Source organism: Paramormyrops kingsleyae, chromosome 15, assembly GCF_048594095.1.
Source record: "Paramormyrops kingsleyae isolate MSU_618 chromosome 15, PKINGS_0.4, whole genome shotgun sequence".
Taxonomy (NCBI): Eukaryota; Metazoa; Chordata; class Actinopteri; order Osteoglossiformes; family Mormyridae; genus Paramormyrops; species Paramormyrops kingsleyae.
In genome coordinates, this window is record NC_132811.1 from 1713687 (window position 1) to 1733080 (window position 19394).

The 19394-nt window shown below is 41.4% G+C and overlaps 2 protein-coding genes across 4 annotated transcripts; both read left to right on the plus strand.

Annotated features, from left to right (window-relative positions):
* The first annotated feature begins 311 nt into the window (after nt 1-311).
* Nucleotides 312-6956, plus strand: lpla (lipoprotein lipase a). The gene is made up of 10 exons (XM_023844061.2): nt 312-559; nt 1380-1555; nt 1853-2032; nt 2829-2940; nt 3261-3494; nt 3902-4144; nt 4806-4926; nt 5122-5304; nt 5404-5511; nt 5659-6956. The coding sequence occupies exons 1-10, from the start codon at nt 466-468 to the stop codon at nt 5744-5746; spliced, it is 1539 nt and encodes a 512-aa protein (XP_023699829.1). The 5' UTR covers nt 312-465; the 3' UTR covers nt 5747-6956.
* Nucleotides 6957-13047: 6091 nt separating this feature from the next.
* LOC111860417 (lipoprotein lipase) lies at nt 13048-19384 on the plus strand. 3 transcript variants are annotated; one of them, XM_023844139.2, is made up of 10 exons: nt 13048-13322; nt 13462-14403; nt 14622-14801; nt 14915-15026; nt 15667-15900; nt 16688-16930; nt 17026-17146; nt 17221-17442; nt 17605-17700; nt 17928-19384. In XM_023844139.2, the coding sequence occupies exons 2-10, from the start codon at nt 14182-14184 to the stop codon at nt 17947-17949; spliced, it is 1452 nt and encodes a 483-aa protein (XP_023699907.2). In that variant the 5' UTR covers nt 13048-13322; nt 13462-14181; the 3' UTR covers nt 17950-19384. The 3 variants fall into 3 exon arrangements, with proteins under 3 accessions (XP_023699907.2, XP_023699905.2, XP_023699906.2); XM_023844137.2 differs by having other exon boundaries at nt 13049-13322; nt 14213-14403; XM_023844138.2 differs by having other exon boundaries at nt 13219-13322; nt 13459-14403.
* The last annotated feature ends 10 nt before the right edge of the window (nt 19385-19394 follow it).

The window sequence follows — 19394 nt, forward strand, 5'->3', positions numbered from 1 at the left end:
ACTTCCATAAATTGTCGTTAAATTAAATGGTTCCTAATCTACAAAGAATATTTAGCGTTATTATATTTGTTTAAAACGTGTATTTATTGCCATGAACATAACTGTTTCGTGAAAGACGTGACAATTACTTGCAAATTTCAGCACGTTGTGAAATATTTATTTTATTGGTTAAACTTTACATAATGGTGCACAAATGAGGAGTCCAGCTGCAGTACATTGATCAGATTGTCCCCGCCCAGTTCACGTCGCTCAGGCCAATAGCATATTGGTCATTTGCATAATGTCTAAAGTTAGGAATAAAACCCAGTTTGGGACAGCACGTGTGGCAGTTTTTACATGAGACCAGAGCATCACATGCAGTGGCACTGAACGATTCGCAAGCCAAACGGTGATCATTTGGACTGTTACTGCAAGAGCTGAGGATTTTTTTACTGGGCTGGATTTCATTTTTATCTGGACAGTAATATGGGGAAACAAAACATCTGGCTTTTGATTATTTGGATATGTTTTGAAAAAACTTGTGCATCTTTATTTAACAGCACTGAGTCACCACTGTTTAGTAAGTGTAAATGTTATTTTGTATTTGCTGTATACTTATAATGCGGATAGACAGTGCAGCTTAACGGAATGCGTCGCGCGTTTGTCATAATGACCGAGAGTAACCTCGAGCGGCGTTTTCACGCACAAATCAGTCGGTTCCTTCTAGCTTTAATTCGGCTCAGCGCCACGTGAACTACTGAAGGATAAAATATTTTACTTCCAATAAGTCGTGTTACTTTTAATTCCTGTTTATACAGATGTTAAGTTTATTCAAGTTTAAAAAAAAAAAAATCTCCAAATATAGTAAATTAGTAGGTACACATGAGTTGTAAATTAGTAGGTCCAAGTAAGGATATTATAATCATCTGTATTTCGGCCGGGATGTTGTCGGTTGCCCCTATGTCCCATGTTTCACGAACCTTATAACACATACGAGGTGGGCTTCGCCAGTGTCGTTGCGCTCCTTTAACATGAAGACGACATTAAACTACGTAAGTTGTATAACCTAAGATGAAACATAAGAAATACAGTCGTTTTCTTTGTTCAAAAGAAGGTTAGTTGCGCGCTGTTTAATTCGATGAAGTCAATAGAGGGCGGTGTGCTACCATTTTAATAATAAGGCTTAATTTAAAACGGTACATTTTCGGCGAGCGATTTCCCCCCAGTCATCCAGAACATCGTCTAGCACCTCTGCTGCGCTGTATTTGAAATGTGTGTTTTCGGATGCGGCGTTTTAGAGTTATTTCATGCAGTTAGAGCATATTAAATGTTTCGTACAGTATGCATTAACCATGATATGATTTATATGTAATATGTCACTAATCTGTGTACATTTACAGGCAATTCAACAGACTGGATCGTGGATTTCTCAAATATTGAGTCTAAGTTCTCCCTTCGGAGTGCGAACGTGCCGGAGGACGATCTCTGCTACATCGTGCCTGGAGAACCTGAAACCATCTCAGCATGTGGATTCAATAACAAGACGCAAACATTTATTGTCATTCACGGATGGACGGTAAATACCATTTCAGTGACTTCCTCTCAGGATATTTATCATTCAAATAGTGCTACTTACTAAGTAAAATATTATAATAAATTCAGATCCTGTGTGATGTTATGTGGTATATTTAATACTATAGAGGCCCATAGTGACCTTCCAGTTGGTAAATTGAAAACACGTGACAAGCGACTCTGATTTGTAATTCCATCAGAAATATATGCTGACTAAGATGGATTCAGGCTCCGAATAAGGTTGCGATGAGAGGCCGTTTGAGATGCCGTGCTGACGGCAGACCGTGCCCCGTGTGCTCAGGTGACAGGCATGTTTGAGAGCTGGGTCCCCAAGCTGGTGACGGCGCTGTACGAGCGGGAGCCCAGCGGCAACGTCGTCGTGGTGGACTGGCTGATCCGGGCCCAGCAGCATTATCCTACGTCGGCGGCCTACACCAAGCTGGTGGGTCAGGATGTGGCCCGATTTGTCAGGTGGCTGCAGGTACGTGTATAAATGCAGGCGTCTTCTTTTGTTATTGCGGTTATTATGTTAAATGGTTAGTCTGTCTGAATCGCCGTCACATTTTCATCTATCCAGTGGCTTATTAACCGAAGTATGCTAAAGCCAAGTCCTACAGCGAAATAACACACAAATAAACATGTGTTTCTAGAAAAAATCATACTGAATGATTTTTTTTTCCTGCAAAAGTATTTTATTGTCCATTTTAGCATAATTTTCATTGACCTTCCCAACGGCGTTGTGCATGTACTATGCCGAATATTAATAAAAATATTACAAGCAATAGTTATAAGTCTCATGTTTGAGTTAGTTAATGTGTTTACACGATGAGTTGACTAGACCTGGGTGTATGGACCGGTAATGTATCTTATGTCACGTTTCCCTCGCTGCGGGGTCGAAGATCCCTGCTGTGTGGCGTACAAAAACTACAGAAAACAGTCATGGATCAGCTTCACTATTCAGAGAATATTCTTTTCAGTTTAGTGTTTTCATATCATAAATCCTAGCAACTGTGAGACATCTGCACATATACAGCATGTTGGGATTTCTGTAAAAAAAAAAATATTGAAAAAGTCAAAGGCTATGTAGCAAGACGTCATGCTAGAGGGAATGCTATGTGATATAAGTGCAGAAGAAATGTACTGTTACGCTACCAACAAAGCACTTAAACTGAATATATATACTTGAATGAAAGATAACTGATTACGGAAGGCTTCCAAAAAGCCGCCACGCAGGTTTAGCTGGGCGGCTGCTCATGCAGCTGATTTGTACCCGTCAGGCCGAGCTCGAATACCCCTGGGACAGGATTCACCTGCTGGGTTACAGCCTGGGTGCCCATGTGGCTGGCATTGCAGGCTCCCTAACCAGCAGCAAAATCCACAGAATCACAGGTGAGCCGCCCTCCAGACAGCAGCAGTCCTGAAGCTGGACGCTGTCATCCCGCTTACGTCCAGGAGAAGGCGCTGTTCCTTTCAGCGTCTGCTTTGAGGCAGCTACTGAAGTTTGTTTATAATATGACTAGTAATAATAGCTGCAGATTTGAAAAAAGATGCAAAAAAATGGCAATATTCATTCTCATGGATGAGTTAGAAGTTCATCCGACAGTAGAAACATTGCTGCTACTTTAATAAGAGGAGGAGGAAGTGTGTATTATCCTGTGGGCCGTGTTAGTCAGTTTTTCTCACGGTTCTGTGTTCCTCTCCTCTGCCAGGCCTCGACCCTGCGGGACCGAGCTTCGAGTACGCAGATTCCCAGAGCACCTTGTCCCCCGATGATGCCAACTTCGTGGACGTCCTGCACACTAACACCAGAGGCTCCCCCGACCGCAGCATCGGCATCCAGCGACCCGTGGGTCATGTAGATATCTACCCCAACGGAGGGGGCTTTCAGCCCGGCTGCGACCTGCAGAACACCATGCGCATGGTGGCCACCACTGGCTTCTGGAGTATGTCTGCCTCTTCTGCTAAAAACTGCTGCATCGTGTCAGCGTGTGAAAGCTGTGGCTCCATCGAGTAAAATAATATTTCATTCTGTTCGTTTGATCAGTAAATATTTAACATTTGGTAGATTGCCCTAAAGATATGAGTAACACTGGTGACAATGGGTTCTCCATAACAATGTAAGTGAAATGTAAACATAACATTACAGGCTACTAGCTCACACGTGGCTCAGGTTACAAAAATATAAAGGTTCTCTGCTGCCAATTCCAAACAATAGTCTTGGACTTTGCCCAACATGCCATATGTATTTTTAACATATTGCCTGATCTGTGTTTATAGCATTTTGCTTGATTGACGCCTAATCTGCAGGCTTGCACCATAACTGCATCTTCTGCCTGGTTGTTCCGTGCAGACATGGACCAGATTGTGAAGTGCTCGCACGAGCGCTCCATCCACCTGTTCATCGACTCGCTGGTGAACGAGCAGAAGCAGAGCACAGCCTACCGCTGCCCCTCCAAGGAGGCCTTCGACAAGGGTCTGTGTCTCAGCTGCCGCAAGAACCGCTGCAACAAGCTGGGCTACGAGGTGAACAAGGTGCGCTCCCGCAGGAATGCCAAGATGTACCTGAAGACGCGCCAGATGATGCCCTTCAAAGGTAGGCTGCTCACTGGCTGCCGTGTTGTAGCTCCTAGGGCACAAACAGAGCTGTAATGGCCAATGAGATACCTGGTGATCTATAACCATCCCTCCATCCATCCTCAAACCATTGAACCATAGTCTTCTGTTTCTAATTTATGCATATTTTTGGAATAATTCTGGGTGAAAAGAAGATGGACTTGTCTCCTGCCTGCAGGTTTCATACCGCAAATCTCAATTTCACAGGAAAATTCAGACATGGTACTTTAATGGGTTCTCTGGTTCTCCAAGGGAATGAAACATCAGTTCCTGCATTTAATAAAATAATTAATAGCATCATGTATCAGCATTAATTGTAGCATCATGAAGATGAAATTACAATGTCAGCTTTGTTAGAATAATAATAATAATAATAATATGGTCTTATAATGTACTTGATGCTTTTACTGGTTACTTTGAGCCTTTGCAACTCTGTGTGGTAAAAACTTCGCCCACATGAGATGATGGTACATCAGCAACAATGTTTCCATCCTTCATACCGCTTGGCCAGTGTAGGGCCATGGTCTGCTGTCAGCATCTGCTTTCCACATCTTTCCAGAAGGTCCAGGGCGGAAATTTCTCGTGATCTGCACATACTGGTGACCTGAGTGTAGTTTATGAAGACCACTCTTTTCCCACAGTGTTCCACTACCAGGTGAAGATGCATTTATTCAGCAAGGATAAGCTGCAGTACAGTGAGCAGCCCTGGAAGGTGTCACTCCATGGAGTTCACGGCGAGACAGAAGACATCTCCATACTCGTGTATGTTGCTAAATCAGAACCTTTGAAGCAGTTCGAAGGATTCACAACATTCTCTTGTTGTTCTTGTACTGGTTTATACTTGTACTGGTTAATCTGTTAGTGGCAGTGTCACACATCAGTGTGTCTTACATTAAATAATTATGGATGATGAATTGTGGGGATGTGTTGAGTTTGTGTTGATGTCTGACCTCTTAGGCCTGCGCTGAACAGCAACGCCACCATCTCATTCTTGCTGATCACTGAGGTGGACATCGGCGATCTCATCATGGTGAACATCAAGTGGGAGAAGGACTCCCTCTTCACGCTGTATGACTTCTGGGGCAGCAAAATGTTCTGGGTCCGTAAAATCAGAGTCAAAGCAGGAGAAACACAGGCCAAGTAGGTGTCGTTGCGACTATCGTTTGCTCATGCGGTTTAGACAACATAAATGTCTCTTCGAGTAGGAAAACTCAAGCAAGCGGTGTGCTCTGATTTCAGGCTGGTTTTTAGAGCCAAAGATGGAGAAGCTGCATACCTTTCGAGAGGCGGAGACTACGCTGTTTTTGTGAAATCGAATGAGAATGAGAGTAGCCGCAAAGCAGAAAGGTGAGACAAGCTAAAACTTGACTCGTCACACTTTGATATGAATTAACTAATGGAAGATAAAATGAGATGTGCTTTATAGATCCTACAGAGGAAGTCCTGCTCAAAGCAGCACATAAAAAATCTGTTTTTCTGTCTTCTTCCTTGCAGGCTTTTCAGACGCAAGAAACAAGGCAGCTCATTTAGGAAAAGCGAAGATGTAGACAGTGGGAATAACAGTACCATAGCGACACAATGAACTGAGAGCACAGAGGTCATTGAGAACGTTGGCCGATGGTGACAATGATGACATCCTTGACGTGTATCTTTGTCATTTTCATTGTTTGTGCCTATTGTCTGTCATCAGTAGTACCTCACGGTCCAAGCAATTCTTGGTGGTTTCGAAATCACAGATATATTCATGAAACTACATGTTTTGAATCCCTGCTGATCTGTGAACTCTATAGATTGGCAAATTTATTTCATTATTTGAAATTCATGCTTACTAATGATATTCTTTACAATTATTTCATATCATTTGCTTTTAAAGGCTCTGTGTTGCTATATACAGATCAGTTTATAAAAATTACTAGTGTTTTGCTTCTGTTATATTCTGTTGTGCTATTTTATTTGTTTAATCATGTACATAGACTGCTGTTATCAAATGCAAGTCGTAATATACATTTTAAATTGCAAGGTGATTCATATAAATTATCATTGCATTGCTACAGAAAATCACATTAATTTAAGCAAAAGCATGTTCAATATTGGAACCACTAGAGTAACAAGTATGATAATTCATGGATAAAAAATCAGTAAAATAATATATTTCCATCAAAAATTATTCCAGACTGAATTTCTGACTGTTTTTGTGCCTTAATTACCAAAGATAGAAACCTTTTGGCTAATTACCGATTTTATCTGGTTAAGTAGATAAATGACACACTATATGTGTCAGATAGCAGTAACTGACTGCTTTGATTGGCACAGGTCACTTTAAAGGCTGCGGTGCCTGTTACTGATTCAGGAAGATGTTAGATCCTGCTGGCATCCTGACAGCTTCTTGCCCCTAAGTAGCTGAACCTTAAAGTCGTCCCTTCTACCAAATCACATGCGATTTCCACCTTAGCCGCTGCACAGCATTTACAGATATGCTAGATGTCATTACTGAGATGTCAGCCTCATGAAAAATGCATGGGCTGCCTTTGAAAACGGCACTTACATCTCTATTCTATTTATTAAATGTATATAACTGTATATGATATTGTATATATATATATATAGATATATATTTCTATCCTTTATCTTTTTTATTTTCTTTCTTGAAATATTACAGCGCTAATGTCTATTTTAAAGGCAGCAGTGTCAGTGTTCAGACTGAGGATTCCGGTAAAATGGGCACTGATACAGTTAATGTGCTGCATGCTGTACGAAACATATAACATGACAATAAATGGTTACACAAGAAATCACCTGGCAGTTGTGTTTCCTTCCATCTTCCAGATTTTTAGCTGGGGACATGGTTCCTTTGGGGGCCAACAGAATATCGAGTAAATACGTTTTTAACAATTCAATGGTTTAGAAGGTAAAAGTCTCATATCAGCAATGTGAAATATATTGCTGATATTAAAGGAAGCAGCAGAGTATCTCAGCAGTTATAATCCCCAGTGTGGTCAGTGTAATTAGTGAATCACCACTGTGTTCCTGAACCCCCAACATCCATCAGCTGGCTTACGAAACTAAACAGCAAGGTTGCCAGTTTAAACCCCGTGGCTGGCAGTGATGTCACCATCGGGCACTGGGGCAAGACCTTTAAACCAGATTGTTTCATGGACACTGGCTGATATTCATCTTCGCTTGTGTTCTGCTTTGGACAAAAGTTTCCCCTGAGTAAATATATGCTAAAAGAACTCAGGTTACAGCAGGTTTAAATCTGAACCCCCTAAAGCACCCAAGTACACTTCAAAATGAGCAAGAATCAACAGGAGAAACAAAAAAGAGTCCTAGTCTTAGTCACCTGGCTGGGAATGTAAAGGTCTATGAAATCTCTTAAGTGTGGAGCAAACACGATTAAGGGGGGAGTCTGTGTATGTGATACGCGATACGTGCAAAGGGACAGGGAAGGTGAACCCAGAGGACTGTCCAGAACAAAAGGCCACAAGTGCAGAGAGCAAACATAACAAGTGTACAAACAGAGCAAACCTAACAAGTGTACAAACAGAGCAAACCTAACAAGTGTACAGAGAGCAAACCAAACAAGTGTACAAACAGAGCAAACCTAACAAGTTTACAAACAGAGCAAACCTAACAAGTTTACAAACAGAGAGCAAACCTAACAAGTGTACAAACAGAGAGCAAACCTAACAAGTGTACAAACAGAGAGCAAACCTAACAAGTTTACAAACAGAGCAAACCTAACAAGTTTACAAACAGAGAGCAAACCTAACAAGTTTACAAACAGAGAGCAAACCTAACAAGTTTACAAACAGAGCAAACCTAACAAGTTTACAAACAGAGAGCAAACCAAACAAGTGTACAAACAGAGCAAACCTAACAAGTTTACAAACAGAGAGCAAACCTAACAAGTTTACAAACAGAGCAAACCTAACAAGTTTACAAACAGAGAGCAAACCTAACAAGTTTACAAACAGAGCAAACCTAACAAGTTTACAAACAGAGAGCAAACCAAACAAGTGTACAAACAGAGCAAACCTAACAAGTTTACAAACAGAGAGCAAACCAAACAAGTGTACAAACAGAGCAAACCAAACAAGTGTACAAACAGAGCAAACCTAACAAGTTTACAAACAGAGAGCAAACCAAACAAGTTTACAAACAGAGCAAACCTAACAAGTTTACAAACAGAGAGCAAACCTAACAAGTTTACAAACAGAGAGCAAACCTAACAAGTTTACAAACAGAGCAAACCTAACAAGTTTACAAACAGAGAGCAAACCAAACAAGTGTACAAACAGAGCAAACCTAACAAGTTTACAGAGAGCAAACATAACAAGTTTACAAACAGAGCAAACCTAACAAGTGTACAAACAGAGCAAACCTAACAAGTGTACAAACAGAGAGCAAACCTAACAAGTGTACAAACAGAGAGCAAACCTAACAACTTTACAAACAGAGAGCAAACCTAACAAGTTTACAAACAGAGAGCAAACCTAACAAGTGTACAAACAGAGAGCAAACCTAACAACTTTACAAACAGAGAGCAAACCTAACAACTTTACAAACAGAGAAAACCTAAAAAGTGTACAAACAGAGAGCAAACCTAACAACTTTACAAACAGAGAGCAAACCTAACAAGTTTACAAACAGAGAGCAAACCTAACAAGTTTACAAACAGAGAGCAAACCTAACAAGTTTACAAACAGAGAGCAAATCTAACAAGTTTACAAACAACAGAGAGTAAATCTAACAAGTTTACAAACAGAGAGCAAACCTAACAAGTTTACAAACAGAGAGCAAATCTAACAAGTTTACAAACAGAGAGCAAACCTAACAAGTTTACAAACAGAGAGCAAACCAAACAAGTGTACAAACAGAGCAAACCTAACAAGTTTACAAACAGAGAGCAAACATAACAAGTGTACAAACAGAGCAAACCTAACAAGTTTACAAACAGAGAGCAAACCAAACAAGTGTACAAACAGAGCAAACCTAACAAGTTTACAAACAGAGAGCAAACCAAACAAGTTTACAAACAGAGCAAACCTAACAAGTTTACAAACAGAGAGCAAACCTAACAAGTTTACAAACAGAGAGCAAACCGAACAAGTTTACAAACAGAGAGCAAACCTAACAAGTTTACAAACAGAGAGCAAACCAAACAAGTGTACAAACAGAGCAAACCTAACAAGTTTACAAACAGAGAGCAAACATAACAAGTGTACAAACAGAGCAAACCTAACAAGTTTACAAACAGAGAGCAAACCAAACAAGTGTACAAACAGAGCAAACCTAACAAGTTTACAAACAGAGAGCAAACCAAACAAGTTTACAAACAGAGCAAACCTAACAAGTTTACAAACAGAGAGCAAACCTAACAAGTTTACAAACAGAGAGCAAACCTAACAAGTTTACAAACAGAGAGCAAACCTAACAAGTTTACAAACAGAGAGCAAACCAAACAAGTGTACAAACAGAGCAAACCTAACAAGTTTACAGAGAGCAAACATAACAAGTTTACAAACAGAGCAAACCTAACAAGTGTACAAACAGAGCAAACCTAACAAGTGTACAAACAGAGAGCAAACCTAACAAGTGTACAAACAGAGAGCAAACCTAACAACTTTACAAACAGAGAGCAAACCTAACAAGTGTACAAACAGAGAGCAAACCTAACAACTTTACAAACAGAGAGCAAACCTAACAACTTTACAAACAGAGAGCAAACCTAACAACTTTACAAACAGAGCAAACCTAAAAAGTGTACAAACAGAGAGCAAACCTAACAACTTTACAAACAGAGAGCAAACCTAACAAGTTTACAAACAGAGAGCAAACCTAACAAGTTTACAAACAGAGAGCAAACCTAACAAGTTTACAAACAGAGAGCAAACCTAACAAGTTTACAAACAACAGAGAGTAAATCTAACAAGTTTACAAACAGAGAGCAAACCTAACAAGTTTACAAACAACAGAGAGTAAATCTAACAAGTTTACAAACAGAGAGCAAACCTAACAAGTTTACAAACAGAGAGCAAACCAAACAAGTGTACAAACAGAGCAAACCTAACAAGTTTACAAACAGAGAGCAAACATAACAAGTTTACAAACAGAGCAAACCTAACAAGTTTACAAACAGAGAGCAAACCAAACAAGTGTACAAACAGAGCAAACCTAACAAGTTTACAAACAGAGCAAACCTAACAAGTTTACAAACAGAGAGCAAACCTAACAAGTTTACAAACAGAGCAAACCGAACAAGTTTACAAACAGAGAGCAAACCAAACAAGTGTACAAACAGAGCAAACCTAACAAGTTTACAGAGAGCAAACATAACAAGTTTACAAACAGAGCAAACCTAACAAGTTTACAAACAGAGAGCAAACCTAACAAGTGTACAAACAGAGAGCAAACCTAAAAAGTGTACAAACAGAGAGCAAACCTAACAAGTTTACAAACAGAGCAAACCTAACAAGTTTACAAACAGAGCAAATCTAACAAGTTTACAAACAGAGAGCAAACCTAACAAGTTTACAAACAGAGAGCAAACCTAACAAGTTTACAAACAGAGTAAATCTAACAAGTTTACAAACAGTTCATTTCAGCTTTTTAGGCCATTTCCAGTGGAACACTAGATAAAATCTACAGCTTTTAAATATGGCAACAATCAAGGTGTGCTGAAAATATTTGTTCTTTTTATCTTTGTTATTACTCATATCTTGAATAAATGACTATCGTTATGTACACATATTTGGTAACAGCATGTGAGATTTGAAAGCCAGTGGCTCATACTGCAGGACACACATACCTTCAGGGGCCACTTCATGAGACATGCTGACCTGGTGGAGCAGATGAGGTGCTTTGGTCATTCCCATAGGGAACAAGGGGAGTCTCCGCATGTCACACTGTCCATGAGATACACAGACAGACGTGTAAATGCAGGTCAGAGTAATTCTGAGGCCAGAGGCCGGGGTCAGCTATACTATCTCTGCTACAGTTGGGGAGGAAAGGCTTCATTCAAGGACCCAGTGAGCATTTGACGACTCTGTTAAATACAGGTTTCCAACCCGCAACCTTACAGACCCAGGTGCTGATCGACAGACTCACTGAGCTACACGCTGACCCAAAAAGCAGATGGGAGTGAGCAGGACCCACCTGTGCTTCTGGAAGCCCACCAAGGGTGCACAGCTTGGGCATTTTAGAGAAGCCTTTCAGCAAAGGCACGAAAGAGTCCAAAAAGGAAAAAGAGTGACCAGCGAGTTACAGCAGCCGCTATGCCAGCAGCGCTCCTGGTCAGCTGGTCCCACACCCTGCACCCCGTTTCGCAACGACGCGCTTCCCCTCCTAAGGCTGTCAGGGGCTTCATATTAAATCATTCTTCCAGCTTAATCAAACCGCCCAAGGTCAGAGACAGATTAACTGCCTCCACACTGCAGCTATGAGCAGGGTCTCCGCTTCACCAAAGAGCCTGACATTTTTCAAGGTGTTTTCTGAAAACATCCACCTGCTGCACTGTAATGATTAAAAAAACTGCATTTTCTGGTACATGTGACATATGTACATGTGACCGAAGCAGGACTGTGAAGCACACAGGCTGGACGAGGGCTCCGGGTACATTCATGATGCGTGACCTTGTGAAATCTGTCTTATTTTTTTCCTTTTTTTTTGTTTTGATCTGTTTTGGATTTTAATTTCTTTATAAACGAAACTTTAATTAGACTGAAGTCTCATAGTTTTGAGAGTATGCTGCATTGCACTGCCTCTATTACCTCGCCTCCTTAAAGGCTCTTTTTTCAGTTTTCACCTTATAAACACTTAGTTCTGGGATATTCAGGTCATTTGCAGGCGGGTCAGTTAAACTTTAACCGCATAAAGCTGGTTGGGTAGCGGCTCGGGCTGCGATTGGAGTCGCAGTCGGGTTAAATAGAAGCGGCAGGTGAGTTTGGGACGCTCGATCTTGAATGGTGATGCGTCACTGTCCCAGTGGAGACACAGAAGACTGGGAGGGCCAATTAGGGGTCATTCCTGTTAAAGTTCGAGTCCCTGGGAGGTGCCCTGAGTTCCAGTCACATGAGCTCTCACGCCCTGCTGACACAAAAGCTGCTAGATAAGAAATGGTGTCAGGGGTCCTTCACGTTCTGGCTTGATGTTGCCACTGAGCCATTCATTGAGCTTATGTGTGATTAGGTGACCAAAAAGACAGGTGAAGCATCTGTTCTCACGCTATGTAATACAGGGATCTCCAACTTCTGGTATTTACCTGAGAGCAGATGTGGCTCATCAGTTGGCAGGTAGGACAGAAATCCTACTAGGCAATAGCTCGCCAAGACTTAAGAAAACTATTCTTAAGCCAGTTTAACAATCCTCTAGACAATGGCTTGAAGCAGCCCAGTTCAACAAGTAAATGGTAAGTATTTCAAAACATACACCAAAGATGTCGAGCATCTTGATCAGACGTATAAACTCCTAAGTTATTCTCTGTCAGACAGGGTGTAACATGCATCGCTGACCGCGTTCGATGCACATGTCCTGTTACACGAGTCACCAACGACGTCACTGACTATAAAGCCTGCCCCACATCAGGCCCATCCAAGTGCACCTACCCCTCTCAGCCTCTGCTGCACACCCTGTAGGAGGCGCTCTCCCAGAAAAGAGACTGGGGCAATACAACTGTGGCCAAACCTGTACTATGGGTTCGATTATGAATGATTCTTTTGGTAAATGGGTTATAAATGGTTAATAGCCTTATCCCAAAAAAACACAATGCAGAAATACATTTGTAATACAGATATAGGTTTAATTTTGCATAGTCACCCACAGTATCTTCAGTATAACCGTAATATAAGTGCATTCCCGCCCGTAGACGGCACCCGATAGGGTATCTGAAAGCGGCAGCGGTGGTATTTAAAGAAGTGAGCATTATGACTGTGCGCGGCTAGAAGTCATTCATGGTGGGAGGTGGTACGATTGTATGGGAACTTGCTGCACGAAACGCTCGTTTCGTTCAAGTCCGTAGTTTAAATCTGCTATAAAGAGCTTGAACACTACTTTAGGAGAAGACATGAAAACGAGAGGATACCAAGTCATACTACTTGTCTTATGTGCACATTTTATCTCAGTTACTGCTTTGGAAGAAGAAATATCCGATTCTGCGTTTGGTGAGATTATAGTATTTGATCATAATAATATATTATTGTTTAATGAATGATTGCATATAAAAAACAATGGTTATTTAATATAATGCACGCATAAATATTACAGTGTTTAATTACCATAAACTGGTGTCTCTGTCAGCAGTTTCCAATACAGAGGGAAGGTGTGATAACTGCAGTGTATCTGCCAGTCCTGGCACCTAGTTAAACAGCATTTCCGACCGACAGCTTGTCTGTCAGCAATCGACGCTGCAAGGAGCACTTTCGATGGCAAAGAAAGGACGTTATTTTTAGGGATTTATTCATGTTTTGTATGAAGTGTGTATGGTTCTGTTGTAGGAGGACACTGTCAGGCAATGAAAGCTTATATATTAAGATGTTTTAATAGGATAATTGGATGTAAATGCATGCCGAACATTTCCAAGAACTGAGAATGTTAGAAGAATTAAAACATAAATGCAAAAGTCAACAAAGAATAAAAAATGCAATTATATTTTGCTTTAAGAATGATAAAAATGTGGAAATCGTTTAAAATCCGTGAGCAATGAATCAAACTTATTTTTATACGGAAGAATATATGGTTATATTTAATATACAAGTGTGAATCTACAATGTTGATGTGTGTTGCAATGGACATTGTCCGTGCATATTTGTCTCCTGCTGGCCGTTTTGCACGGTCCCATTGTGACAGACTCCACAGCCCGCATTCCGATAAATTAAGAGAGAAAGAAGCTGGAAAGGGAAGAGAAGAAAGATGTACAGATTATACCTCTTTAAATATGTCTTTCATAACTAGTTCTGCAACTTTCCCGAATGTGTTACTACTGAATTTCAGCAACTAAGTTAAAGAGTTAAGTAGCCTTAAATGCTCCCTTTCCCCCGCATTCTTTGCACAGATAATTTTCTCGAGCTAATACCGAGTTTACGCAAAGAGCGCAGCGGGTCCGTCAGCGCCAGGTTTTCTCTACGGAAGCCGTCTGATCCCGATGACGATGTTTGTTACATCGTCACTGGAGACCCCGAGTCCCTCAAGGAGTGCGACTTCAACACAACCTCTAAGACTTTTCTGGTGATCCATGGATGGACGGTACTGTTTTCCTGCATAGCCACAGCTGTATAGAGGAATTTACATTGACGGTCACTAACATATTTATTAATTTATCTAAAGCAGCTGACAGTAGAGGGAAGGGGTGCAATTTGCATGCTCGGATTCAAACCCACAACCTTCATGTTGCTAGCATAATGTGCTACTTGTCGAAGTTCGGGAGCTAGAAGCTAATACGATCTCGCTGTGTTTCTCTGCAGGTGAGTGGGCTGTTTGAGGGCTGGGTTGGCAGGTTGGTGGCTGCTCTCTATGAGCGGGAGCCCAGCGCAAATGTGATTGTAGTTGATTGGCTCAGCACAGCCCAGAACCATTACATAGTTGCTGCTCATAATACAAAGATGGTGGGACAAAATATTGCGAATTTCATAAACTGGATGGAGGTTGGTACACGTGTGTTTATCACAACCAATTGATTTAGCTGCTAATTGACCAAATACAGTGTGCTTCTGAAGACTATTCAAAGAAATAATTGTTACTGTGTTCGTGTCCGCAGAAAACAACACATTTGTCCCTCGATCACCTCCACCTCATTGGCTACAGTCTCGGTGCCCATGTTGCTGGGTTTGCTGGAAATCATGTGTCCAATAAAATTGGGAGGATCACTGGTGAGAAGCTCGGTTTTCCTGGCGGAGTTTGAATTTCTAATGTGCCACAGAGTCTTAAAATGACAGCTTCCAAAACACAGTTAGGAAATTTTAATTGATTTACCTGAATTTGAACGTCTTTAACTGAACTGTAATTAAAGATCCCAAAGTTGAATGTGTTTATCTGAGCTTAAATTAAAAATAACGGATTTGGATTCATTACCTGAACTTAAATTTATGTTGTAAAATTCATTTCTTGAAAGTCTGGGTTGTAATATTCAGGTTGAGAAATTCAGGTTGAAGTTAACATATTCAAATTCAGGTTGGGGTTAACATATTCAAAATCTCAGGTTGAGGTTAACATATTCAAAATCTCAGGTTGAGGTTATCACATTCAAAACCTCAGGTTGAGGTTAACATATTCAAAATCTCAGGTTGAGGTTAACATATTCAAAATCTCAGGTTGAGGTTAACATATTCAAAACCACAGGTTGAGGTTAACATATTCAAAACCTCAGGTTGAGGGTAACATATTCAAATTCAGGTTGTGGTGAGTCAGATCTGACACCATGGTGACTGAAATGTCACAGCGCTCTACCGCTGGCCAAACAGTGACATGGCAGATGTTCTCTCCTTTGGCTGAGTCGCTCTTTCCCTGCAGGTCTCGATCCCGCTGGACCTGACTTTGAAGGGGCACATGCTCACCAGCGCCTGTCCCCGGATGACGCCCACTTCGTCGACGTGCTCCACACTTTTAACCGTGGATCTCTGGGTCTGAGCATCGGTACCCAGCAGCCAGTGGGCCACGTGGATTTTTATCCCAATGGGGGCAGTTTTCAGCCAGGGTGCAACTTACGGGGGGCCCTGGAAAAGATCGCAAAATTTGGCATATTTGGTGAGCATGTATCACTGATGTTAGGAGGATTGTAAAAATGCAAACAATGTAAAAAGACATATTAAATACAACCTACATGTGCTGGCTACAGTAAAGCAAAGTAGCCTTTCAGTGTCTTATAATTTAGGTGATAATTAAGCTAATTTATTTGTATATAAAAAAACAGATTCTGCGAACAATGATCCAATGGATCATAACATAACAGGAGAATTTTGTACCAAGTGTCAGCTCAGGGAGCGTGTTTGGGTTCCAGCCTCTACGTTGTTGTGGAGAAGGTGCCTCAGGCTGGTGGACTGAGCACCGCAGAAGCATTAACTGCACTGTGTACGACTCCCCATGACCTCGAGCAGGATAGGCAGTTTGAATGAGTGATATACACCTTATGGACAAGAGTATTGGGACACCAAGGCATTTTGGTCAATTCTTCGCTTCCAACTTTGTGGGAACAGCTTGGAGAAGTTCTTCAGGTCCAACATCAGTGCCTGACCTCACAGATGCTCTCCTGGGTTAATGCGCAATGTTGTGGAAAACCTTCCCAGAAGAATGACCGCTGTTATAGCTGCAGAGGGAGGACCAGCTCCATATTAATGCCTATGGATTTATAGTCATAAAAGTTCCTCTGGGTGTAATGGCCAAGTGTCCCAATACTTTTGTCCATGTAGTGTATGATAACCCTTAAGTAAAGATGCTGGATATAAATATTTCATAAATGAGCATCGATTTAGCATAAATGCATGTTGTTTTGCTTGTCTTTTTAACATCCACACTATTTCCTCATGCCCTGCAGCTATTAACGACGCAGTGAAGTGTGAGCATGAAAGGTCCGTGCACTTGTTCATCGACTCGCTGCTGCACAAGCAGGAGGCCAGCCAGGCGTATTTCTGCGGCAGCCCGGACATGTTCGAGCGCGGCGCCTGCCTCTCCTGCCGCAAGAGCCGCTGCAGCACCATGGGCTACGACGTGGGCGGCGCCCGCCAGGCGCGCAGTGCTACGATGTTCACCAAAACACGGGCATCCATGCCCTTCAGAGGTATTCCATGGGCTCGTCCTCACCAAGCGGCAGTGTGCACCAGCTGGCTTATTTGTAACATTGCTGAATGCTGTTCTTGTCGCTACTTTGAACAGTCTATCACTACCAGTTGAAAATTCACTTCTCCAGTAATCTGAATTGCTCTGGAGTGGAGCCAACATTGACGGTTTCCCTCCATGGAGCCAATGGAGATGCCAAGGACCTTCACCTGAACATGTGAGTTTGAGGTTCCTCACAGCACTGGGCCCCTAGATTACATGAACTACTTCATCTCCTTCTTTCCTTGGTAGAAAAGAGAAGATTGCGGGCAACAACACACACTCTTTCTTGCTGGTGACCGAGAAGGACATTGGAGAATTGCTGATGATTAAGCTTAAGTGGGAGAATCGCAGCAAGTGGACGACGTCCTTTATGCTAAAGATGGTGTCTTCCTGGTGGCCAGGAGATTCCACTCTCGGCTCCGACATGGAAGTCCACAAGATCCGCGTCAAAGCCGGCGAGACACAGAAAAGGCAGGAAACGCATCACTTTTGTACCTTTATTTTGATAAATATAATGAAACAAAAAGAAACCTGTGATTCTGCAGATATTTCTGACTACAGCACCTTATATCTAAACTGAAGTAGAGTCTCTGAATGGATTCTCTCTGATGACCCAATACTTTTCATTCACAGGATGGTTTTTTGCCTAAAAAATCCTGAAACGCCTGGGGTATCACAAGAGCTCTCATTCGTTAAATGTAAGGAAAGCTGGAAATTCCACTCAAAAAGGTGAGTTTACAATTTGTTCTAAGGGTTTACCTGGAATACGTCACGCTGGACACCTGAGCTAAACACGGTGTCATCTTACGTTGTCAGTAATGGCGGTATAAAGGGCATCTCTTCCGCTGACATCCAGAACGTCCTCATGTTAACACCGTTAATAGCACCTCTTACAACAAATCCTTAAATGCATAATCATGTGTCACACTCCTGTTTGTGTCTGTCTGTATGTGTAGGCGTGGCCTAAGGAGACAGTGATGATTACATCTGCCTGTCTTCACTGGACCAAATACCTCATGCAGAAGCACTTGGAAAGTCATCCATGTGGATGTAACTAATTTATTCTTATTTGTTGCAAGAATTCAATTCAGAATATTAAATATATAAATACATGACAAATATATGGATATATACTAGCATGTTTTAATTTACTGGTTTGTGGTTAGCAAGCGACCATCATAGGAAGATTGGATGAGTGTAGCTGTTTTGTAATTTTGACTTGTTATCATTATTAGGCAAGTGCTCTTTTCTTCTTACTTAAGCAACATTGACACAATATCTGTGTCCAGAGTTCAGCTGTTGGCAGAAAAATTGTTGTGTAAGTTACAAAAATAAGAGGGAAACATGAGGCACATGGAGAACGACGGAGAGGTGCACGCTGTTGAGGTGACTTTCTGAAGGCGAGTGACGCCTGGGCACGGCGCAGTCTGGCTGCATGCTGTGCTGACTGTGCAGGCAGGAACGGCGGCGTGTGAGCATGCGTGCACGTCTCTGCTCGTGGCCGGGATGCAGCACTGCACAGTGCCGTGTCACCTCCGTCGGCACATTCAGCTCTCTGCCGTATCCGGCTGCATTCTGCTGCAGGTGTTGCTGTGAAAGCTGTGACTGTGACTTGTAGAGATATAGGGAATAATTTGTGCATGTTAAACTGGACATTCGTTTCCAGAGAGTTACTATTAAATATATCTGATAAATATTATTTTGGATAGGAAAAATGTGAAAAACCAAAATTAACGTAATACGGTGTTGGGGGTGTTTGTGATTGTTTTATGTTATGGTTATGCATTATGTTATGGTTATGCATTCTGCATAAATCGGTATCCATCATGGCGTCGAAATGAGGTCTGTGATGTAGCAATGCTGCAAATTCAGTGGCGGGAAAAGAGTTTTTATACTTTTTATATACAATGGACACATACAGTAATGATGGTTCCATCAGTTGAGCAGATGAAGATTAAGCTGCGTTTGTCCAGATCAAAGGAGATCACAAATTAGGGAAGAAGCTGGAAAATGTTAATACCATGTATTGGCATTTGTGGGCGTTGTAACGGTACCACTTACTGTTTGCCTTGAAAGCTGCAATTGATAAATGAGCTAAAAATGGGTTATTAATTGTCATAATCTTGATGTATATAATTTAAGAATTATATTTGCTGCTGGTGAACCTATATATGGTCATGTAAAGTATATAAAAATATTTATATTTAATTTTTAAAAAATGCCTATTTAAGATGAAAGTGTTTTTTCTAGGTAGAAAATATATAGAAGATGGGAAAATACTTCTTTCCCTAAGGCACTTAAAGCCGACTTTGGTGGAACTTCATGACAATGTGTTCTCATAACTCTGAATGTCAGGCCGTCATGTGAGAAAAGTGTATCTTGTTCCTGCTAATAAATATCTTCCCTTCATCCATCTTTGAATG